At 33.1% G+C, this 25,594-nt stretch overlaps 1 protein-coding gene and 1 long non-coding RNA gene across 2 annotated transcripts; one reads left to right on the plus strand and one right to left on the minus strand.

Annotated features, from left to right (window-relative positions):
• The first annotated feature begins 1,314 nt into the window (after window positions 1–1,314).
• Window positions 1,315–6,956, plus strand: LOC149540216 (amino acid permease 4-like). The gene is made up of 7 exons (XM_089799505.1): window positions 1,315–1,701; window positions 2,456–2,689; window positions 3,677–3,770; window positions 3,907–4,121; window positions 4,376–4,518; window positions 5,017–5,244; window positions 6,233–6,956. The coding sequence occupies exons 1-7, from the start codon at window positions 1,581–1,583 to the stop codon at window positions 6,656–6,658; spliced, it is 1,461 nt and encodes a 486-aa protein (XP_089655631.1). The 5' UTR covers window positions 1,315–1,580; the 3' UTR covers window positions 6,659–6,956.
• Window positions 6,957–7,468: 512 nt separating this feature from the next.
• LOC149540217 (uncharacterized) lies at window positions 7,469–8,798 on the minus strand. The gene is made up of 2 exons (XR_016355987.1): window positions 8,186–8,798; window positions 7,469–8,100 (listed from the first exon to the last, which is right to left on the minus strand). It is a non-coding gene; the product is annotated as an uncharacterized LOC149540217 (long non-coding RNA).
• Between the last annotated feature and the right edge of the window lie 16,796 nt (window positions 8,799–25,594).

Here is a 25,594-nt window from a genome sequence, read left to right on the forward strand (position 1 = left end):
TGTTTACAGTGCCGAAATTTATGTATGGGCTTCAATATATGTTTTTTCAACTGAAAACTCATGAAACTAACCTTGTAAGCATTTGATCCTATCCACATGAAAATCCAATCTATGCATTTGATCTGCATTTATCTATACTCTATAGTAGAGAAGATTCATAGAAGGATTTGATCATAGTCTCTCACCGAATCTTGAATGGGCGTCTTAATGTGAGTTATTAAAGAACACCACCTTCCATGCACAGACCAATTATTAATGACGCTCTACGCTTTTCTTTTTAGATTCTTTCTTCTATGCTTTTTTTTACAGTAGATACAAAATCTCATGCAGCTAAATACTTACACATTCAATGTCTTTTGCAAAGATACAATCTAAGTTAAAAAGGAAGACATTTAATGAATTTTTCGAAGTTTGGAAATCTAGGGAAACACAACTCTTGATAGCGACCTCAGTGCCCATAACCCTGTGATCACCTAATAATGTGCATGTTCACAATTAGTTGGAAAGGTCAGAGTTGACAAATATTATTATATGCATAGTCCTGATTCTATTGCTCTTATATATGTATCCTTGGGCTTTGTTGTTCCTTGTCAAGGTGGATATTGTGGATCAAAGTGTGAAGGAAGGAAATGGGTACTGAAGTTGGTGGGATTTTTATGGGTTTTTTAAGTGAAAGAAGTGTGTTTTAATATAAGTAGAATCACGAATTCATATGATTGGATGAGTAGAGTTGATTGGTGTGGATTGATGTGAATGAAGGAAAACCAGTTAGGTTAGTGGTATCTCTATTAATGAATCTTTGTGTTTTAGCATGCAGAAATTGAAAGTGTTTAAATGCAAGCTTTTCTTAATGGATTGGTTCTCAAGAGCCCATAGGAGTGGATGGAGTTTTTGATTGTTTTGGGTTATGAATGCGGAGTAAGGAGAAAGAAATCAGTTTAGGTATGTCATTTATTTTGGTGATTTTTTATGCACAATTTCAATTGAATGCATGACCTTTTTTCCCGGGCTAGTGAGTTCAAGTGTTCATAGGATCACATTCAATCTCTGAAGACTCAGTGTGCTTTGGAATTACTACTGTAAAATGCTACTAGGTTATGAGAGACAACAGTTAGGTTATGGTATTTCCTTTATGATTTTTTTTAATGTTTCAACTTGCATAATTTCAGCCCTTGAATTATTTTCTTAAATTGGTCGAGGAAATTGAGCAGTTCATCGATTTGGGTAATGTTTTGGGTGAATTGTCATCAATAGTTTCTAATATTTTATATCCTTCTTCTTTTGTTGCAGCTCTTCATGCATATAAATAGCATGTATGTTTTACATGCTTGAAGAAAAAAGGAATGATATACAATTTCAGTAGCTTGTAATAGAGAAAGAATGACAGTGATAAAATCTCAAGGAAAATGTGATCTACCGAGCAAGGCAGTTAGCATTTAAGCAGAGAAAAGGCTTGCTGCTTTTGATTCTTAAAGCTTTTGCTGAATGGAATGCTTGATAAATCTCTTGTGACCAACATAGAACTTGGATATATATATTTCATCACATTTATCAAAGCCAAGGAAAATCGGCGTTAAAAGATGGACATTGCTTCTGTGGGAGAAGGTGGACTCAAGAAATTATATGATGGGAAGGAAATTGAAAGCCAACTCGATGAGGTGTTTACCCCTGTTGATGATGATGGCCACCCTCAGCGAACAGGTACCATCTACAAAAGAAATATTGAATCTATATTTACTTCAAAAACTAATGTCTCAAAGATTGTATTCAGTGATTTCAATTTGATGTGTATTCAGTGCCTATATATGCCCTATGTACAATTTATGGTATGTGTTCAATGTGCTCCTACCCTATCATCATTAAAGGTTTTCGGCATATATTCAGAGTGTGTAGACCTAGATATATATCAATCCATATAATACCAGTTAGTTCAAGCCTTGATACATGCTGACATGTGCACATACCCCCTTGTAGAGAGCTCTGATAGTGTTTGCAATGTGCAGAGATCAAATTGATTGGAAAATGATGTTTATCTAGAATATACTACATCAATTTTAAAACTGTGATAAGTGTTTAACTATGGAAATTCCCATTTCCTTAAGTTTTTAATATATTCAATGTGTATATACTCGCTTATTTTGAAAGGACGTACCTATCCTCCCAACAAATTGTACTTTTGACTTTCTTTGAAAATTAAGAAAACACAGGTGGATTTTTACGAAAATTTCAGTATGAATCCTTCTTGATTTCAATGGTTAATAGTAGAAAACAACAAGAGATCTGCTAAAAATCGCTGCTTTGGTTGCAGATCTGAGGGAAAAAAAAAAGTTTAATATTTTCACATTTGGGTGCAATTTGTAGGGAGGATAGCCCGTGCCATTTTGAAATGGGTGTATCTTCAATGTCAATATATCCTTTTGATATTGGTGTTGGCCATTAATTGTTAAATTTTCAGGTAATGTTTGGACTGCATCATGTCATGTGATAACGGCCGTAATTGGATCTGGAGTTCTGTCGTTGGCATGGAGTATGGCTCAGCTGGGGTGGATTGCAGGGCCCCTTTTTCTGTTAGCATTCTCCACTGTTACATTTTACACATCGATCTTGCTTGCGGATTGTTACCGTTCACCTGATCCTACAACTGGAGCCAGGAATTACACTTATATGGATGCAGTCAGAGCCATTCTTGGTTTGTTATATCCACTTTCTTATCTTCAATTTAAGTTTTCGGTTGGGGTGGCCATTAAGAATAATAGAACACTTTTAAGAGTAAAATGTTTCTTCAATTTGGAGAGTCGTTAAAGAATCTCAGAGTACAAAGGGATAAATTTTTCAGTTACTTGTTTGAGATATCAATTTATATTTGTTAGATATTAACAGATAGGTTTTTGAACATTTTTATAGGAGATCAGAATTCAGTTTTTTTTTTTTGACACAAGAAACTAGTTTGGTCTTTATGACAGGTTCATAATTTTGTATACTGTTCCACTGAAATCCTAACAACCCACTGTATATAATGTAGTACACTTTGTTCTTGAAATGGCAGGATTGTTTTACCATAACAAAAACATTTATGCATGTATAACATTTCAGAAGCAGTCAATCTTCATCAAGCCAAAGCCAACAATGGACCCTGGAATGTGCCTTTATTCATTAGTTTGAAGTCCTTTAATTGTCATTGTAGTTTTTAGCGTTGTATTCCAAAATTGTTGGACTAACTGCCAACATTCCCCTTCGGAATTCATGACATGGCTTAACCACCACCTGTGTTCTATAAGTCTAGTGGTTGTATTTGCATTGGTAGGTCGATATTTTGGTGCAACGGAAATGCTAGCAGTTAACAAGTGGTATCAGATCTTGTTCATAAATTTGAATCTCCTCTGGTAATGCTGCCAGGCGGGGGGGGTGTGACTGTTGGACTAACTGCCAGCTTTCTCCTTTGGGATTCATGACATGGCTTAACCGCTTCTTGTGTTCTATAAATCTAGTGGTTGTATTGGACATTTACAGGTCGATCTTTTGGTGCAACAGCAACCCTAGCTTGTAACAAAAACATATTTGTGTTTTTTGTCAACTAATTAAAATGAGGACATTCAGTGACAAATATATTTTAAAATGGTAGACTAGGTAGGATAAGAATCTTGGATAGATTTGTCCTAATAAGGGTTTTGCTTAGGTGGAAGAAAGGTATTTTTATGCGGCTTTGTACAGTACATGAATCTTGTGGGAACAGCTATTGGATACACTATCACTGCTTCTATCAGCATGGTGTAAGTAAATATCCTCACCTCTACAACTATCTTCTACTGAAGATTTATTCTAGATTGAATACAGACAAGTTCAGGTCTCTGAATTCTAACTCTTGAAGTCATCTCAATTTTTGTTTGATGAATCATAATTTGGCAGGGCTATTGGGCGATCAGACTGCTTTCATGAGAAAGGAAGAAACTCTCCTTGCAATGTTTCAAATAATTTGTACATGGCAATTTTTGGAGCAACACAAGTGGTGCTTTCACAAATTCCAAATTTCAGCAAACTTTGGTGGTTATCCATTGTTGCAGCCATAATGTCCCTTTCTTATTCATTCATTGGATTGGGTCTTGGAATTGGCATGGCCACAGGTAGGTGACTTCAAGATCATATCTAGTTCTCATATTCTTAAAGCTAAATATGAATCTGAATCAAACCATATCAATTTGGTGGATTATCTTTTCTCTTTTCTTCAAAAAATGTAGTAGTTAGTTTATCCTTTTTACATAACATCAATGCTGCTTTAGTTTGTTCTTCAGAAATATCCACATACAATAGTTTTCTATACGATTTCCTACATTCTGCAAATGATAAGACTGATTTTCATCTGTGATGTGTGCCACAGAAAAAGGCCATTCTCATGGAACCTTAGAAGGAGTGGGAATTGGAGTTGCATTCACATCGGAGACTGATACATGGAATGTTTTTCAAGCTCTTGGGAATATTGCATTTGCTTATTCTTTTTCAATGATATTGATTGAAATACAGGTCAGTCATTCCTGTAACCTAAAAATAGCATACAAATGGTCTGCATTAGTATGAGTTTGTCTAATGATATCTTGGAGAACAATAACAATCCCTAGTGCACATGGTAGACGGATAGGCTTGAAGTCTTGGGGTGAGAGTAGCTTGCGTGCGGCTGCTCTGCACCCATGGGGAAGTAGTCTTGCCCTAAGCTCACACTGGCTGCTGGTCATTGCTGAGCTTAGGTCACGGGGACATTCCCATGTAAAAATAAATAAAAGTATTATAAGAAAAAGCAGAGGATTCTTCATTTTTGCATGATTCTTTGTGGATTCTTAGGCATGGTACGAAATGTATAGAATGGCATTGAACTGGCAGTTCAAAGTGAACAGAGTACTTAATGAAACTGAGTCCAATATGAAATTAATATAAATTATGTTTATATAGAAAAATTCTATATCAACTAATTCATCATAATAACAATATCCCATTTCTCCAATTGGTATTGGTATTTTATTGCAGGACACAGTGAAGTCTCCTCCAGCAGAGAATAAAACCATGAAGAAGGCCTCTACAATTGGTGTTGCAGTGACTACTCTTTTCTACATGTCGGTGGGATTTGCAGGATATGCAGCATTTGGCGAACATGCACCCGGAAACCTTTTAACAGGATTCGGATTCTACAATCCATTCTGGCTGGTTGACATAGCCAACATTTGTATTGTAATCCACTTGGTGGGAGCTTATCAGGTATCTTCAAGACACCCAAAAATCAGTGCTCGTGTTTTCTGAGCACTGATATTAATTATCAAGTTATATGGCTCATTGAAATAACCAATTTTCATTAAAAAATGTGGGTACTTTGCTGAGTGCCCCAGATTGGTCTTCCAGTTAAGGTCCTGGTCCCATATTCACAAGCTAAGTCACACATATGTCGAAATTTGTCCATAAAATTAGAAATTCAACGAATTTTTACCCTTTCCAAACTTAATCCAAATTTTATTATCGACAAACTTGAACTCAAATTTGAACCTTGTGACTTAGTCCACAAGTAAGAAGTTTGATAACAAAGTTTTTCTTTAATGAAAATTGGGTACCTTGCTGAAGGCCTAAGATTGGTCTTGTGGTAGATGATCCTTATCCACAAATGCGAAGTTAAGCTTAACCATTATGAAAATTGGGTAGCTTGTTCAAGATTTCAAATTGGTCTTGTAGTTCAAGGATCCAATTCCATGAGTATGGAGTTCAAAACATTAAAAACAGTCCAAGGGGTTTAGCTTAGTTGATTGAAGCAATGAGTTCTCGTTGTGGAGACCTTGGTTCAAATCCCAAGAGGGGCATCTTTGTTGAATTCTAAGTTGTGACTCCTGGTCTTCCATTGGTTGTATTTGTCTCATTATAAAAGGTGGATTCTAAGTTATGACTCTTGGTCTTCCAATTGTTGTTTCTAGTGTGGTTGCTCGTAAGGAGCTTGAATAAGCATGTAAGTCTCATGGTGTTGCTCAAATGAGCACAAGGTTCGTAAACGATCTTCAATATAAAAAAAATATAATTTTTTTTGAATGTAACTTGGTTAACATGCTGAAGACCTTAGATTGCTTCTGGTTAAGGATTTAATTCTCAAGTATGAAGCCATGATTTTCATTGCTAAGTTGTAGGATTCATGTTGATCCAACCAATTTTCACATCATAGCAAGGCTCGTTCATATTCTTTGGTGCATTTGTGTTGTTCTTGCAGGTTTTCTGCCAGCCTCTCTATGCATTTGTTGAGGAATGGAGCTCCAACACATGGACCAAGAGCTGTTTCATCCAAAATGAATACCAAATCAACATCCCTTTCATAGGAGAGTTCAAGATCAACCTGTTCAGGTTGGTGTGGAGGACATGTTTTGTGGTTTTCTCAACAGTGGTGTCCATGATTCTTCCCTTCTTCAATGCCATCATGGGAGTGTTGGGAGCATTGGCCTTCTTCCCACTCACCGTCTTTTTCCCAGTACAAATGCATATAGCTCAGAAACAAATCAACCAATGGACACTAAAGTGGTGTTTCCTGCAGTTACTAAATGTATTATGCTTTCTTGTCACAATGGCGGCACTCGTGGGATCGTTAGCTGGCGTGGTGAATATTCTTCATCACTACACTCCATTTAAGACCAAATACTAACTGAAGCCATCGCTTCCCTTGCAATCTTATAAAAAAGAATAGAGCAAGCCATCGCTTCTCTTGCAATCTTATAAAAAAGAACAGAGCAAACCATCACTTCTCTTGCAATCTTATAAAAAAGAATAGAGCTGTAGTATATGTATTTTCTCAACCCTTCTACAACTAGAGGGTGAATTTCTAATTGATGTTGCAACGATTTTAATTCTCCAAACTCATCAAGAAGAGTGGAACTCAGCAAGAAATGTCTTCTCTCAAACATTCTTCAAAGAAGATAATATAAAGGTTTTATCCAAGAAAAGTGTTATTGGTGCCTCTTGTATAACTTCCACTTCTGTTAGGAGGGTGCCTCTTACTTATGATCTTAAGTAGTTTCATCGTTGTGTGCTCTATCATATTATGCTCATTATTAAATGTAATTATTTTGATATGTAAAATGATAGTCAAATTTAAGATAAAAGATAAGAACTTTTGTTAATGCACTCCACTCTTATGTCACTCTCTTAATATTAATCAGAAGAAGAAGAGGGTTTGAAATCTTGATCAAATATCTCTGTTATGACCATACTATAATTTATCCAAAAATAATATTTAGAAATCTCAATGAAATATCCTTAGTGACCATAAGATAGTTTACCCACAAAAGAGTTAGAAATCCTGATGAGATATCTCTGATGTGACCATGCCATAAATTATCAAAAAGATTAGATTATAAGGAAATAATTTAGAATTTTCTGATACGACCTCACATACTAGATCAATAAGATAAAAACCCATCTTAAATATATCTCCTTAATGTGCTTCTGCAAACCATTTCTTTAAAATAAAGGAAATAATTTCTTCTTAGTTTGGTATTACATTATTAATTACAATAATATCCAGCAAGGAATCCAGTCAATATGGTCTATAATAGATGCTATGTACTGATAGTTTAATCAGTAATAAGAGGTTTCCACTATTCGTGATTCAAGAAGAATTGCTTTGAGATTAGAGCACGCAATTACACTTCATAGTCATTTTAGCTCTCTTCATCTCATGATAGACTGTGGAGTATGATCCCATTGACACAAAATTCTTTGCACAATTTAAACTAAAAGCAGCTACATCTTGACAACTAAAATCAACTAAAAATCATAGAAATTATAATTGTAGAGTCGGAATTTGGTCTATTCTTGAAGCTTTGTAAATCCATAAACCAGCCTTACAAAACTAGTTAGACACCCCTTTCAGCAAGTAACGACTTATCTATGGAGCTCTTTCTATGACGCATCTTATATGTAAATAAAATCAGTCCAATGAAGAGATACAACAACCTTTCACATTTTGAAGAAACCATTAAGCAGCTCCAAATGCCCTTCCTTTGCAGTGATGTGAAGAACAGTATTGCCTTCAAAGTGTGCTGGGAGAATAAAGATTTCGCACCTCCATTGCCCGAGTTTTAGCAGCTGTAAGAAGACCATATTCAGAATTCGAGGAATATAAAATCCATTTCGTTTGGAAGAACAAAGGTAAGCTCTGGAGGAGACTAACATGCTTGGGGAACCAAAATTCTGTCTGCCCTAACTATCAAGGAACGGATTTGGAGCAGCGAACTCCAGCAGCGGCAACGAACTCCAGTAACAACAGCGATTTTCAACAGAGTGCCTCCAATTCACCACGACCTCCATTTACAGAAACACATGATTCAGAAGCAGGTTTTGGAAAGGATTCAACAGGTTTTCACAGTTCAAGATTGGGAAGCGGAGTCGGAGGTGCAAAATTAACATTGATTTCAGTCGGATAAAATTACAATCAGATCAGACCATTTCTTGCACTGGATATCAACTTCTGAAAAGTTGCATTAGAAAGTCAGGTTGGATCAAGGAAAGTTAGAATCAGATTTGCAGCACAGGATACCGAATTGTGACTTCCATCAATCATTAATTTGCTACTACATTTACATGAGAGGAAATCAGGACCTGTGACCTTCAGCAAATCCAGATCTGCGATTTTGTATACATTTACTAAAGTTTGTAATTGGATTATTGAATCACAAATATGGCATAGAGTGGGAAAAGAACCCGAAAGGTCAAGTGGTTCGATTGGCAAAAAGGTTATGGATTCATTACCCTTGATGATGACAACATCAGTTGATGTGTAGTAATAGCCTTGGCATATTGTAGAGGTGTTCGTTGAAGGATGTTCTTTAAATGTTTATCATTTTCTCTTTTGGTGGTGGTTCTATTTTGTGTGCAACATATGGGCGGAATAATTCTTTGGGTTTAGTCCTATTGGAATGTGTTCATTTATGTTCCAGTCCCAATAATCACCATCTAACATGTTTGTCATATCTATTGGAACCAAAGGCTTTGAATATAGTGTTTTGTGCTGGCATACATGAAGCATGTTCTATTGATCAAGGTGGAACACATTTTACTCCTTACCAACACGAGAATTCTTTGGTGCAACCCATATCAGCTTGTTTTAGTTGACATGGTTGATGATATCAAGAAGTATAAGAAGAGCAAGGATTTCAGTTGTTTGGGAGTGGCTAGCATGATGCTTGTATGTGAAGTTATTTTGAATTTGATTATAGGAGATGTTGATGTTTGTAACAAACTATACTTATAGTTGTAAGAAATTAATTTCCCTACTAAACCAAAGCATTCCTATGGTGGTAATGAATGAAATGGTGGTTATTGATCCAAGGTGGTCCAAATTTCATTCCTTACCATCATAGAAATATCATTTTTGTATTGAACAATATTGGTGATAGTGATATTAGTAGGGGATTAAATCTCTTTTCATATATTTTGAAAATGAGCCTATTTGTACTGGCGATAAACCTATTTGTACTAATAGTGAGCCTATTTATATTCTAAGGGTAGTTAGTATGATGAATATTGAGCCAACATATAGTGAGAAAAAATGATAGTGGACATTTGTAAAAATCATCTTAATTGGTATCACCTTAACTGAAGTTCATTTCATGAGAATTAACTTCTTTGTGGTTTTTTCCAGATTACGTTTTCATGTAAATTTTGGTAATCTTTGTGTTTTTCTTTCTTTTATGCTCACATCTATTATGAATTTTTAATGTGGTTAATCGATAGATTAAAAGATAATATTGTTGTTGTTTTTGAGTTTATTGATGTAGTAAAAGTTTAAGAAAGTATATGAGAACAATTGGCTCACCCCCCCAGTTATTTAGTATGTTTAATTATTGGTATTAGAGCTTGGTTCCTCGTTGAGGATGTCAACCTCTTAAGGAAAATTTTATGGCCCACAAATTAAGATTCCTATGTTTGATGGATTTGACTATAGTTTATGGAAAGATCATATGAAAGGATATTTAGTTTTAGTAGTTTACAAGATCTAGAAACATGTGGAGGCAAAGTACATGTTCCCCCAGAATGGCCTTCAAACTCAAGATGAAATCTTAAACTATGGGGAGAATGAAAAATCAATGTATTCTATATCTAGTTTTTTATCAAAATATATAATTAGCTAACATTATTATTTTTGAACATTGCTTATGAAGTTTTAGAAAAGTAAAAGAGAATTATCAAGGAAATGACAGGGTTACGTTATCTAAGAAGATAACAACTAACAACTACTTAGATAGTCAAAGAGTGGAAGAACATGAAGACATTAGAGTTATTTTTAGAGGTTTGAGAATACAATGAATGAAGTTGAGAACCAAGGAAACACCATTGCTAATGAGAACTTCATGAAAAAGATCTTGATGATATTACTAGATAGTTACAGTGACAAGATCTCAACTATAGAGGAGTTATATGATCCAATGAAATTTACTAAGGAACTATTGTTTGGTTCTTGGATCACATTTGAGTGAATAATTTTTTGAAGAGAGAAGTGGAAATCTGAGATAAATTTTATTGTAACTATATTAGAGGATCTTTATGGTGATGACAATTCTAATGATTTTGAAGAAAATATTTCAAGGAAATTTAAGAAAGTTATCATAAAGTATAAAGCTATGCTACTCATAAAATTTTATAGATACAGTTAGATTAGTCATTTGGCTACTAGATGTCCAGAAAAATGTCCTAGACATAAGTTTAAGAAGTTCAGTAAGAAAGTTTACTATGTGAATGAAGATGTTATTATTTTAGATGACGAGTCAAAAAATAAGATTTTGTATTCTTGTATTGTATTAAAAAAATGTACACCTTCTTTGTAAGACCTTGTAGCTCTCCTTAGTCTGGTTTGGTACATTAAGTCCTCCTATTGCATTTAATCACTTAAATCAAGGTCCTTTTCTCTCTCCCAATCTTTCTCAAAACTCTACACTAGCATCAATTTCTATGAATTGTTTTTTATTTGATCCCTCAATCACAAAAAAACATGCTTGAAATGTGTAACTGGCTATTTTTCTTGCATCTAGCATCATTTTTCTGCTGACTAATGAAATTCCTTTGACTTAGAACCACCTTGCCTTAGATTTTGCACCTTTGGCTAGAGGACAAGATTGACCTCTACCATGGGTAAGGGTCAAGATTGACCTTTACTCAAGAGGCCAATTTTGATTGGTTCTCAGGCTCAAGGCCAAGTGTTATATTTTCTATCACCTTGTGTAGTTGACCCTTTTAAAAATAAATAAATCATGAAATAGGTATAAAAGGAGGCCTTCTCACTTCATTTGATAATCAATTCTAATCAAAGGTGATCCATCCTACATGCAAGCTATTCATTCATGATCATTATAGGCCATTTATGTTCAAGCTCTCAAGGTGCATTCAAGATCTTTATCATCATGCATGCATTCTTCTACATATAGCTTATTTCTTTATTGAAGATAATAGAAGAGATCTTTGTTCATTTAATTCATCATTGATGCAATCTTGAAAGAATCCACATACAAGAGGTTTTATCTTACACGATTCCTCTTGGTTTTTATGTTGAGTCAAGGTCCTAACATTTAATACTTGATCACATATCAAGAATAATTGCATCAACATTTCTATGATACTCTACATTGTTACATTTACTTCGACTACATGTTAGCATTCCTTTATTTATCTCTATTTCAATTTAAGGTTTATTCCTCAACTAAGGTTTGACTGAGGCCAAACCGTCTCTACCAAACAAACCCCCTTAATCTTGTGTGCATATATAAGCTTCAAATTTGCAAAGTTGGGACTGTGAAGCTAGGCTTTCTCTTTTCATCAAAGTTCTAGATTTAAGATATTGGTGCAAAGTACGCCTAGGTCAATTTCTTGGGTCCAAGTTGGCCTCGACATTTACCCTCTACATATTGGCCTAGATCCTTTATTTTGACCTCAGTTCGGCCTTGACTTAGGGCCTTTAGATATACGTGGTTCACAGTTTCATGTCCTAAGTGAATAGATCTAGCTCAAATTTGTTTTTGTTAGAGACTAACAATTCATTTTCAGGTTTGTATCTTGGTAAGCATATCTCTTCCCTTTTTTCATTTCATCACATTTACCCTCATTATATATCATCATTTTATGGTTCCTTCTCTAAGGGGAAGGAGGAAAAAAGCCCAAGGAAACTCTCTACCAAGGAGATCACAAATTAGTTCTTCTCTTTATACTAATTGGATCCCCTTTATAGGGTGAGACATTCCTCCTCTATTTGTGTTGAGGTGTGTATCACATTTCACCTTATTATGTTTTGGTGGACCTACCACTTTCATGCTTACACATTTTGATTTTGTTATTGTATGCATAGTTTCACCTCATTAAATTTTAGTGACCTAAATATTTCATGCTTAAAGAATTTGATTTGGTCCTTGTATGCATAGCTTCACCTCATTACATTTTGGTAAATGCATCGCTTTCATTATTTATACCTTTTGATGTAGTAGTTAGATCTTCTTGGCATGATCTATTTTGTATCTGCACATTGTATGCATAGGTTCACATCATCACTTTTGGTGAAGCTGACTAATAACATTCTTCTTTTAGCTATTGGTGTTAGATTCTCCTTGTCTTGTATCCATTGCACATCTTGGTTACACATTCTTGATTTGGTAGATAGAGATTATTCATAAGATACTCTTTGAGATTTGATCCTAACATAAGTATATATTTTAGAGATTTAGTTTATCAACACGGAGGTCTCTAGAATTGCTTGGTGTGTAATGATTTTTATGCTCACTTTTATTCTTACTTCTCTTTATCATAATTATGAGGTATATGAGTGTTTCTTGAATTTTATGATGTTTATGTCCTTACAAGGTTTTCTTTCATATGGTACAATGAGATTAACTAATATAAGGTTTTCCAATAACGAAAATTTCAAACTTATTATTTGCATTTCATGTGGTTTCCTTATTCATATCTTAGATCATATAAGGGAATTTTTTAATGAATTGAATGTTAATCCTCCCAATCCTATACCTAATGCTCAAGATTAACTTTTCTACATCTTCAAAGTATTGTTCATGATTTGGATATTAATCATTTCTTAGATGAACCCTCCTCTCTATCACCTAACATTGATAAGACTACCCCTTATAAAGATGATATTTCTACCACTATTCCTCCCCATTTTCTTATTCATCCCAAGATACGCCACTTTCTCCATCTACTCTTAGAGATACTTATACTATAGATTATAATCTTACTTCTCAATAAGGCTACACGGGATTGGGACTTGGTGTTAATAGACATGACATCAAATTTCATGTTAATTCTCCCCAACAAAGACACAAGCATGTTATAGGATTTTTTTCCCTTCACAATTTTCCTCTTACATCCACTCTAATATGACCTCCCCTTCAATTTGTTTTACCAACCACATCTCTACCTCCTCATGATACCCATCAAGCTTTAGCTAAGAGAGTTTATCACCATCTTATGACCAAACCTTAAATGCAATTTCAAAATTTTTTCCAAGATATTATAAATATTTTTTCATGTCCTTTTCATTATAAGGATACACATTCACTTTGTGGATATGATGATTTTCTCTTATACATTCATGATAAGGTTGAAAATGGTAATTATTCTTACACATGGGACATTTTATTTCTCCTTCATAAATATGATTAGAATTACTAACACCTATTAATAGTGTTGTTTTCCATTATGATATATAATAAGTTTTAGAGAAGGTTCTCTTAACAAGGGGTACATATAATATTTTGCATCTATTCTTGTGAGGGATCTATTTTCTCTATTTATTTATATGTTTCTTTATATGCTAATATCTTTCCTACTATACATATCCACATGTTCATTAGGAGGTGTATATTTGGTATTTAAGAGGATCCATTTTGGGATCTTGGTGTTTTATCTCTCTTTTCTCTCTCCTTTTCAACATTCACCGTTGTTTGTGGACTTGCATCTTTTATGATATGATGTTTTTCTTTGGAATATATTTGTTGAGTTACATTGTTATGTGTAACTTTATCTTTTCATTAGAAGCATGTGTATGCTATTAAATATCTCTCCATTATGGTATTTTTTATTTTTTCTCTTTCTCTCTCTAGGATCTATTGTCTCTTTTTGGTGCCTCTTTGGTTCTACTATTCTATGTATTGCTTTATGGTTAAGATCTTTCTCTTAGGTGAGAAAAATATCTCTTTCTCACAAATATATCCTTAATTAGGAGGCATATTCGATATAAATGGGATGATCCCTTTACATGGAATAATTATATGGAATCCTCCCTTCTCCTCTTTCATCTCTTTATGGTTTGTATTATTTTATGATACATCTTATTTTTGGCATGTCATACTTTGTTTCATGTAATATATGATCATCTTTGGTTCACAAATTATTTTCATGTCTTACGTATGTAAGTTTTTCATTTAATAATCATATATCATATTTTTATTTCCATATCACTTACTTCATGTGTGATATTGTTTCTAGCACCTTATATTGTTGGGAATTTTATAGCCTATAAGGTATCTTGCCTACATGCTTGAGGTGTAAGTTTGTTTGCACATTCTTGTTCTCTTTGTCTAAGGATATACTTTCCTTAGTATAGTTGCATGTGTTTATTATGTGACATTATTTTCCTATAAGGAATTATTATTTTGATCAGAATTCTCTACTACATACAATAGTTGTATGTCCTTTATTAGCACCTATTTCTTATTTATAGAACTATTTTCATTAATAAACATTCTCCCTTACTATGTGATTAAAGGTTTGTTTTTCTTCATTAATAATCTCGATTTCACCTAGAAATAAGAGGCTAAATAGATGCATTCTTTTTCTCTTCCCCCTCTTTTGTATTGAATATATTATCTTTGTTTAGAAACTCCTCTTGAAGGTAGATATATTGTAAACAATTTCTCTTCCTTTCAAGGGTCCCTTCTCATAAGAGAGATATTCTTTCATGTTTTGTTATGTTCGTAGCTTATAAGAGTTCATGATATTAGCTAAGGTTGTGGCATACATTATTGTTTAACGAATGTATCCTTGTTGATGGAAGTAGGTTTCCTTGATTCTCTTCCTTATGATATATATATATATATATATATATATATATATATATATATATATATATATATATATATATATATATATATATATATATATATATATATATATATATATATATATATATACACACACACACACACACACACCCACGCATACATACATACCATCATAAGTAGGGGGGATACATATGAACTCCCTTGTTTTATACTTGTGTTTTTACTTTTATTTTTGTTGAAGCCAATGGTTGACAGGTATAAGTAACCCTTGTCAATTCATGAGATTCACATTTACATACACATTCTCTAGGGATAATAGACACTTATCCATCCAAAGAGATGAGTAACATGAGGAAGCCCTATGGTGGTAGGTAGATCAATCCATGGGGTACGAACACAAACATTTCTTCATGGATAAATGAGAAAAATCCATTTATGAGAAACACTTATATACATGCATACAAAGCCACCAAAAGGCACAAAGTTTTTATAAGATTGACTGCTAGGCACATAAATATACTAGACTATTCGATCCTATCTTTTTTTTATTCATAGTGAGACAAAAAAATATTACTTGGTGTGGTAATTTTATGTGATAAAATTTTTATGATAAGAATACTTAAGAACAAACCAAACACTTACATAGTAATATTAAAAAAAAAAAATATAAACCAATAAATAAACGAAAAACACAAGATAAAAACCTCAAATCTTCATGCAGCCTTCTTGATGCATTGATATGGTCATGATTATGGATGTTTTCTCAATGGTGTGTTCGATGCTCCAATAATGGATGATTGTGGGTGTGTGTGTGTGAATTTGAATGATATAAATAGTGTTTGAAAGTAATTATCTCTCAAAGTAGTCAGCTTTGAATTCCTTCAGGAAATGAAGGGCATGTATGATAGCCTTAGTCTCTAGGTGTTTGTTTGTCTTTCTATTTCCCATCCATACACATTTGTTCATACACTTCTTGAAGCTCAAAATCACAAATTTCTCCAATTTTACAATGAGATAATGAAAAATATAATTCACCAACAAAACCCTAGGTGGAATGGAAGACAATTCACTCACCTTATCCATTTGTGTAGTGACTTCTAGATATAGTTTGTAGTTTGGTTCTGTTGGCTCCTGATTTAATAGATTTAAAAATAACCAAGAAGCCAGACCAATACATCTAAGGCTAGCAAATTCTTATGATGGATACACTTGACTGCCAATCTCGGGCCAACTATAAGGCATAACTCCTTCTTCACTTTAGGCTTTGCAAAACCTAGGTGGGTTAACCTTGAGGTTCTAATAAATGGTACCCGTGCAAATAAACATATAATATCAACCTATTAACAATAGATGGAACCCTTATGTCTTCTGATACTTATGCAATAACATAGGAATGAAATAGCTACAAATCATATCCTATGAATGCATAAGATAAGTGAGGGTTAATTCCATTCAGCCCACTACAAAACATGGAAAATTGAATTGATTTTGATTAAAATGATTTGTGCAAATGACCTTCATCTTAGTTTTCATCTAATTTAGTGATTAGTGCCTTATCCATTACAACATAAAGTCATTACCAATAGGATGAACTAACTTGATTGCCTTACAATTAAGTTTATCAATTGAAATCCCCAAACTCCATTCTTATTAGCATCCCCTCCATACACCCAGAAACCCTATCAAATCATTGAAGCATTTATTTAACTCCTTGAATTAAAAGCAACAACAGATTTGACACACAACTCATCCAAGCTATCTTAAATTGAATGAACCTTATTTATTCAATCACAAAGTTAATAGCATATGAAGAATTATGAGATAGAATAAAAGAACAAAGATAATTAATTGTAAATCCCCTTTTGTATTCATCTTTGGAAAGACATAATACATTAACTAGTTATACTAAATGAAACTCAGGATACATTACATGATCTATCATCAATTTTCATTATCTTAGTGAAATAATACATAAAATGAAACTAGAAACTTGCACAAGAATGGATGTCTGGCCTTCAATATTAGAGCTCTACTCAATAGACAGGAAGAAAAACCAACCAACCTCTTCTCATAGTAAAACTAGAACCCTACTAGTTTCACAGAGAAAACTGCCAAAAATGGATGACAAAAATAAAGATATAGAAGAAATGAATTCATGGATCTGCTCTACAACCACCATGTGTCCACTTGGAAAACTTCCCCAAGAAGTTAAAAACCTCTCTCTAATCTCTCCCAACAACTAGTAAATCAAATCCTTACTCATTTTGCCTCCCAAAAGCATAAAACATCTTCAACACTTGATGGAAAAACATAACTGATTGCAAAAGATAAAAAACTCTAAAAAGTTCCATCAAAAAGCATGCAAATTGTGAAATACTAGAGGCAAAATACATCAATGTGCACCAAATTTTGAACATACTAAGCTAACCAAACATATCAAGTGTATCACAATTGAATTCTATAACTGCACTAATGAAATCATTACCTGCAACTAAGCATCCTATTGAAAATACAAAACCCCCTATAGCATCCACCAGTGACCACCTGTGCAAAAAATAACTCTAGAATCAGAAAGTTCATCTCTTGCCAATTCCAATAGTATATTGGAGTCCACATTTTAGGCAAAAATTTCCACCCCGGTAGCCATTCAAATTTTTAGGCTCCAACTATGACTTTGCACATTAAAATGCAAAATATTTTTAAAATTAAAAAAAACTCTATAGTATAAACTATAGGTTTTAAAAATTTTAACTTTGAAATATTTTGATATGAACGCCCCCTTTCATTTTTTTAATAAAATATTAAAACAAAAATATTTTATTAATCTTCAATAATTCTCCCAAGTCCACCTGGGCACCGAATGTGTGCCCTGTGTCGAAGAATGATTGGCCCCTTTACCATTGGTGGGTCCCACAATTTTCACCATTTATCAAGTTTTTCGGGAGGTCACCATGTCTTTATCAGTGAAACCTCCCATTTTTTGGGGGGCAACCATCATAATCTGACAACTTTTTAGGCAAAAATTACCCCCTGGTAGCCATTCAAAGTTTTAGGCTCCAACTATGGCTTTGCACATTAAAATGCACAATATTTTAAAAATTAAAAAAAATCTATAGTATAAACTTAAGGTTTTAAAAATTGAACTTTGAAATCTTTTGATATGAACGTCCCCTTTCATTTTTTTAATAAAATATTAAAAAAAATATATTTTATTAATCTTCAATAATTCTCCCAAGTCCACCTTGCACTGAATGTGTGCCATGTGTCCAAAGATTATTGGCCCCTTGACCACTGGTGGGTCCCACAATTTTTTCTTTTTTTCAATTCTTTAAGGAGGTTGCCATGTCTTCACCGATGAAACCTCCCATCTTGGCCAAATTTTTTTGATCTCCGCACTAGTTGGCCATGATGGACCCCTCATCAGCTTCTACCTTCAAAAGAGCAGTGTCTTTCAAGACACTAAGTCTGTTGCACCTCAATATATTTAAAAACTTGAATTCTACCCAACCTGGTGCATGTGGGATAATTGCAACTTTCGACATCTTTGGACTATTGTGGCACTTTGCATTGTCTTTCTTGTCAACTCATCCTCTAAGTTCATTTTCCAAATGCCGCTCCTTCCCTTTTGCATTGACTACACTAGCTTATCTTATGGTTATGTAGAGGATTCAAGAAGACATGAGTTGAAGCATTGTACTTGTCGAATCATGCCACAAAATTGAAGGGTTGGTCATCAAAATTTACTAAGGATTGACATTCTACTGGATCTTCCCTCAAAGCATTTGATAGTTCAGTTGCAGAGTGATTCCACTAAATCCAAGATTGGAATAGCTAGACCTCGTGCACTAGTGATTGATGGTCTTAAACTGCTCAACCTGTTTATGAACAAATCGAATGATACAATACCCACATCCCTTCATAAAAGTTCTATTAGAATATTTATCCTTTTATTGCAACAATATCCTTGCTTGGACTTGCTTATTAACTGCAAGTGCATTCCCATAAACGAGTAAGTTGATAGGTGGAGTGTTGGGGCCAAAGAATGAAAGCACTAGGATTCACTCCTTACACAACAGAGGGGCCATTCTTCCTTTGCAAATGCCACTAACTTCCTATGTTTTCATCCTACTCCATCCCCGTGTACGCAGAAAGGAGATTGAAAGGATTTACGATGGATGGGATGGGGCATTTATATGTAGATGGGAGGACATTCACCCCCAACATGGTTTTATCTATTTCAAAGTAGTACAAGCCCCTTTTCAACACCATATATTAGAGTGAATTAAAACTATGGCTACATTCCTGGCATGATTTCTACTTTCATGGGCGCAAATCTTTATGTTCATCACCCAAGTAGATGTTGCCTTCAACAATGCAGGTCTACTCCCTTGTTTGCTTCAAGAGATATATATACGACACCATTCTCATGCTGACACTCTGCCCCCTTCAAACAAGTCTATGGTAAGGAGATCTTTAGCATATGAAGAATAAATTGTTTTTACTTGGGTATAATTTACATCATATTTCATTCCATTTTAAAACTCTTATAAGGATCAATGCTTGATGCTACATACTCACTTGAATCAATAATAAGTTCAACGGATAAAGATCCAATAATATTTGGATCCTTTTTAAAAATGATCAACACATTCCATTGACTGAATATATTAGCCTAGACACATAATTTGGGACAAACTCAAATCAAAGCAATGAACTTCTCCACTAATCTTTTCATAACTTCCATAGCTATTGTTGTTTTGATGGAATTAGTTAGGCCCCCAAAGTGGGTCTGGCTAATTTTTTTTCATTTTCAAACAATTGAAATGTCAAAGTGGCCTACTAAACATCTAACATTGATTGAATCCATTCGATCACTGTTGATTCAACTTTTAAAACTCAATTTATATCTTTCTACAACTTACCAACTTTATGCTAGGAGGTCCTTTGATTGACTTTAAAAACTGACAAAAACACCTGACTAGGCTCTGAGATCTAATATGTTGATTCTATGTTCCACATACTCTTACCATGTCAAATCTGGTCTCGTGATGAATTCTCAATCAAAAGATATTGACTGTCAAAGTTGCCCTCTCAAAACTGTTTGCAAGCAAATGTGTTAGAAATCAATAAATCACAATCGGTTTCGGCTTTGAAAATAGGGTGAACTAACACTTGGAGGAATGAAAACTGGGGCATTAGTTCACTGTCATGAGGATAACATAAATTTGGGATTAGGGATCATGAAGAATAACTAGGCTCATTTGGTGAGCGGTCAAAGTGAGCTACTCAAATTTGCAAAACTGGAAATAATGGCATAAAAATATTTTTTGCAAATGGAATGAGCTTGGGAAAGCATGAAGATGGATTTGTCAAGATTTGAAAATTGGCACACTTAAAGCATTTTTAGAGTAGAGTGCAGTTGAACAATCCATTTGATCTGACCTATCACGGATTCATAGATATGACATCACAAACAGGGGTACCAACAAATCTACATTTGTTGACACTAGTAAAACATCATAAATTGCATTTGGAATCGCATTCAAAAATTGATCAAATGGATTCATCACAGGTTCAAATCCAGAGTGTACAAAGTATGTGACCTCTAGAATGAAATGCAAAATGAATATTCTCTATATGGTCAACTGGGTCAAATTTATAACAAGTCAAACAGGGCCTCCCATAATTCAGAACAATTTGCATTAGCATGACAACAATAAACAACCAACTTTGAGGGATTCAAAACCTAGTCAAAAAATATCAAAACGACTCGAAATCTTAAAAATAGGCTCTCTAGTATGGACACTAAACACTCACAAAGTAGAAAGTCATGAAACAATACTAGGTGCAAGATATTCAATTGCAAACACAACCTTTTGTCACTGTTTGACACAGGCAAAAATGCTAATTTGGACATTGCTCAAAACGAGACTTCATGGAATGACTTAGAATGGAAATTTATCTTCATGGGGTGAGTGGATATACTAAATGCAAGGTGTTAGAAACATTAAACACCTCTTAGGCCTCACAAGGACAATCAGGTACACTTGCATTAAAAAGCGCTTATAGGACTTGATTTTTCAGGGGTACTCAAAATCATGGCTTCAATTTTGAGTCCCAACAGGTTCCTCACATGCTTCATTATGAATCAATTTTACTGATATCTCCTTCACATTTCTCTTCATAGTTGCGAAACTTGAAGGCATTGTCGCAACTTAGGGTTTTGGTAAAAGAACTTCATGCTTCACTTAGTTCACAAAAAAATCTTCTCTACACTTCGATTCTCAACAAATTTACACTAATAGACTTTTGAATTTGTCGGCTCACACAAATCACACATATTTTCTCTTCTTTCTTCGTGAATGTGGGGTGAAACGAAAAATATTGAAAACCTTTATATATATATATACATATATATATATATATATACATATATGTATATATATATATATACATATATGTATATGTATATATATATACATATATGTATATGTGTATATATGTACATATATGTATATGTATATATATGTACATATATGTATATATATGTACATATATGTATATATATGTACATATATGTATATATATGTACATATATGTATATATATGTACATATATATGTATATATATATATACATATATATATATATATGTATCTATATATATATATACATATATGTATATATATATGTACATATATGTATATATATATGTACATATATGTATATATATATGTACATATATGTATATATATATGTACATATATGTATATATATATGTACATATATGTATATATATATGTACATATATGTATATATATATGTACATATATGTATATATATATGTACATATATGTATATATATATGTACATATATGTATATATATATGTACATATATGTATATATATATGTACATATATGTATATATATATGTACATATATGTATATATATACATACATATGTATATATATACATATATATATATATATACATATATATATATATATACATATATATATATATACATATATATATATATATATATGTATATATATATATATATATGTATATATATATATATATATATGATAAAATTGCCTTTATGACCACAAGGGCATACTGAATGCTTCATACCCCATGTTCTATTTTAATTAATATAGTATATTTGTCTCAAAATTGAGCAAGAAACCTTCCCTCCTTACAACATTACTAACTCCATCAATACTATATCTTTAGTTATTGACCATCTTAGTATGATTCGCCAAAAATTCAAAACTTCATGAATTGTCCTTGTGCATCATACAATATACAGATATGGACTTCCTTCCATTACATTCTAGGAATTGATGTAAGATATATATCAATATTAATGCAATTGCGTACCTTCTTCTAAGGCTCAATTGAAAGTGGAGGTTTCATCTAATCCATTAGATGAGGTTTCATCATCATTTGTATTTGATTTCTCATTCTCTTTTGACTTCTTCTTCCATGTATTATTCATCTGTTCACATATTTCATCCACATTGACTTTTCCTATTCCTTTTTGATTTTCCTCTTTCAGTGTTGACACTTGGTATCTACAGTTGTTTCTTAAGTGATCGATCCTATGGAAATGATAGCATGTCATACTAGATTTCCTCTAGTTACCAAATCTACCTCCAAAATGAATTCTCATGCAATTTATAGCAATATGACCATGCTTTCCACATATAGTGCAGAGTACCATTCAATGTAATCTTAATTGATTATATTACCTTTCTTTCTCAATGTTTAGTTAGATTTTATTTGTGATCTACATTCTTTTGAATTGTGTCCAAACTTTGTTGAAACTATAGTAGTAACCATTAAATGTACACTTATTAGGGGACTGATTGAACTTAGATCTATATTCATATGCTTGGTGTCCATAATTATAGAAATGATAACAATAAACATCAAACTTGGGAGTGAAATTAGTCTTACCAATTTTTCTCTTGTAGACATTTGTTGCATGTCCAAGATTTCCATAGTAATAGTATGTAGGCATCTTTGGCTTGGGGTTGGTGTAGACATTCTCTTTTCAACTTTCTTTGTTTACTCTCCTTTCTCGATGGTAGAATAATCAATATAGCCTAGTCCAAAAATATCTTTCAATCATCTTGTCCTCTAAGTTGTTCATCCAATATCTTGATGCTTTCTTCCACTCTTTTCCATTTCTCAATGGTTTCTTTTTCATATTTCAGTTCACTTTTCATATTTTCACTCTCATTTCTTAATTCAATATTTTCTTCCATCTTCCTTCCAATCTCATGATATGCACCAAGTAATTGATTTACCACATCATAATGATTCTAAGTTAACCTTGCAATTTCTTCATCCTTGGCATCCAGTCTTGCTATTATGTTATCCCCAACTGATATTATAATTGATAATGGGATATTGTTAGGCGATGATGCTATGAATGCATGTAAGATATTCATATTAGTTTTTATATTATCATTGATGGAAAAGTCTTAGTTGGCGAGACATTATGCTAATCGAGGAAAGTACCATATCATTAGATTGATGAAGAGGATTTGAAGAAAGTACAATGAACATAGAGTTGTTATGTAAGATATTCAATGGGTACTTAAATCAGCTTACAATCATGTATTTTTGAGAAGTATTGAAGATCATAAGCTCATCCAAGTCACGAGGTTAATAAAGGGAGATTGTATTCACTGAGTGATTACAATATTGCCCGAGTGATTTGTAAAGGAAGAAGAACACAATGTTACCTGAGTAAGGTAGTATTAACCAAGTTATATGTTTCCCAAGTAAATGTAATATTTATTGAGTGACAATCAGATGAACAAGTTTGATAAATTGGAATTTGACGCCAACTTTTGCTAAAAATATGGAAATTTTAAGAAGGTATAAAGTGAGAGTAAAATTTTATTACATGATCAACAAAGGAGAAACTACAAGAAGGATATGATGAATAAAATTAAAGAAGGATAAGAATTGACACAAAATTCTATGTATTTTTATCTCTAAATTCATTGTATGAAGGAATTTTATTGTAAATCTAAGATCAATGATTCTGATTTAGTGCAAAAATATGGAACAATCTAGAAGCATTGAGAAAACCATATAAGGAGGAGAACTAGATAGTTTAAATTGCTAAGCTATTGATGCTAGTTCAAAGTTGATTCTAATCATATTTCAAAGAGAATATCAAAGTACAATGGAGAAGAAGGAAAGAGGAGATTTTTGAGCCAAGTGAACTGAGCAAAGTAGAGAGAAGACAAGAAGAAGAATTTTTGGAAGGAAAAATTAGTCAAGTGAGTAAAAGACAAAGAAAGAGAAAGAATAGATATATGAACAAGCAAACATAGTTGCTATTATTAATAGATAACTTTATACTAATATTTTTTATCCTTTGTAGCAATAAATATCAGAAGTATCGAGTTGACCTAATTAGTTTGTGAAATCCTATATGGTAACATTGATTAGTGTTATTTTTAAGTCCTTTAAATCAAACCACTCTTTTTAGTCAAGGATAGGGAGTGATTAGCTCTATATGATCTTTTAATGAAATCCTCTAACAAGGCCACTTTAACAAAATATTTGTAACCTTTAACAAGGTTGTCTCCTAATAGAGATCACTTCAAAAGAGTGAAATTTTTGGGTTGCTGGTCCGAGGTGATTTTTATTTGTATTGCAGGTTGATTTATATGTTTTTATAGTTTATTGCAACTTGATAATAAATAAGTTATTACTAGAAATTTACTAACAATCGATAATGCAAGGAACAATTTGATAATAGTTTGTAATGAAGTGGATGTATGAATTAAGTATTAAAGTTGGATGTGTCTACTGACTAATTGAAGTTAATGTTGTTTATGTTTATGATGCTTTGATGGTATTGGAATATTTGAAGGGATTGTGAGATAATTGGATATAACTGATTCACCCCCCTTTCCTAATTATCTAACAATTTGGTAGTAGATCAGAGTGCTTAAAGAAAGAAGTTTAAAGAAACTTGAGAAAAAGATCAAGGATTATAAGAGAGAGCCACCAAAGATTAACAAGGAGAAATTTTCCTCATGGAAAGACCAAATGAAGCTACATCTTTCTAGTATTGGAGACAATGTCACACATTGGTTAGATAATGAATATGTCACACCTGTTGGCCCCCTTACTGTGAAGCAAAGGAATAAACAAAGGAATCATAATAGTATGATGATTGACATTATATCTTCTCTCAATGATGTTGAATTTGATGATGTCGAGAATTGTGCCCATGCAAAGAAAATGTGGGATAAATTAAAGCTTGTCTATGGAGGATATGACAATGTAAGGAGTGACAAAGGTAAATATGACGACATGAGAATGAAGAGGGTGAAAATGTTGCACAATATGTGAATAAAATCAATGATTTTTTGAGCATAATTAGAGCTCCTGGATGAGTCATCTTGGATTATGAAATTGTAAGTAAAGTCTTGAGAACTCTTTTTCCTATTTATGATATTAAAGTTTCTTCTATTCAAGAAGTAAG

This window comes from Cupressus sempervirens, chromosome 9 (assembly GCF_028749045.1).
Source record: "Cupressus sempervirens isolate cs-2001-9-10 chromosome 9, ASM2874904v1, whole genome shotgun sequence".
Classification (NCBI taxonomy): Eukaryota; Viridiplantae; Streptophyta; class Pinopsida; order Cupressales; family Cupressaceae; genus Cupressus; species Cupressus sempervirens.

Excerpts from the sequence above, each read along its gene's own strand:
- LOC149540216 (XM_089799505.1), top strand. The coding sequence starts at position 1,581 with ATGGACATTGCTTCTGTGGGAGAAGGTGGACTCAAGAAATTATATGAT. Across the intron at positions 1,702-2,455 it reads TGGCCACCCTCAGCGAACAG|GTAATGTTTGGACTGCATCA; the intron begins GTACCATCTACA and ends TTAAATTTTCAG. Across the intron at positions 3,771-3,906 it reads ACTGCTTCTATCAGCATGGT|GGCTATTGGGCGATCAGACT; the intron begins GTAAGTAAATAT and ends ATAATTTGGCAG.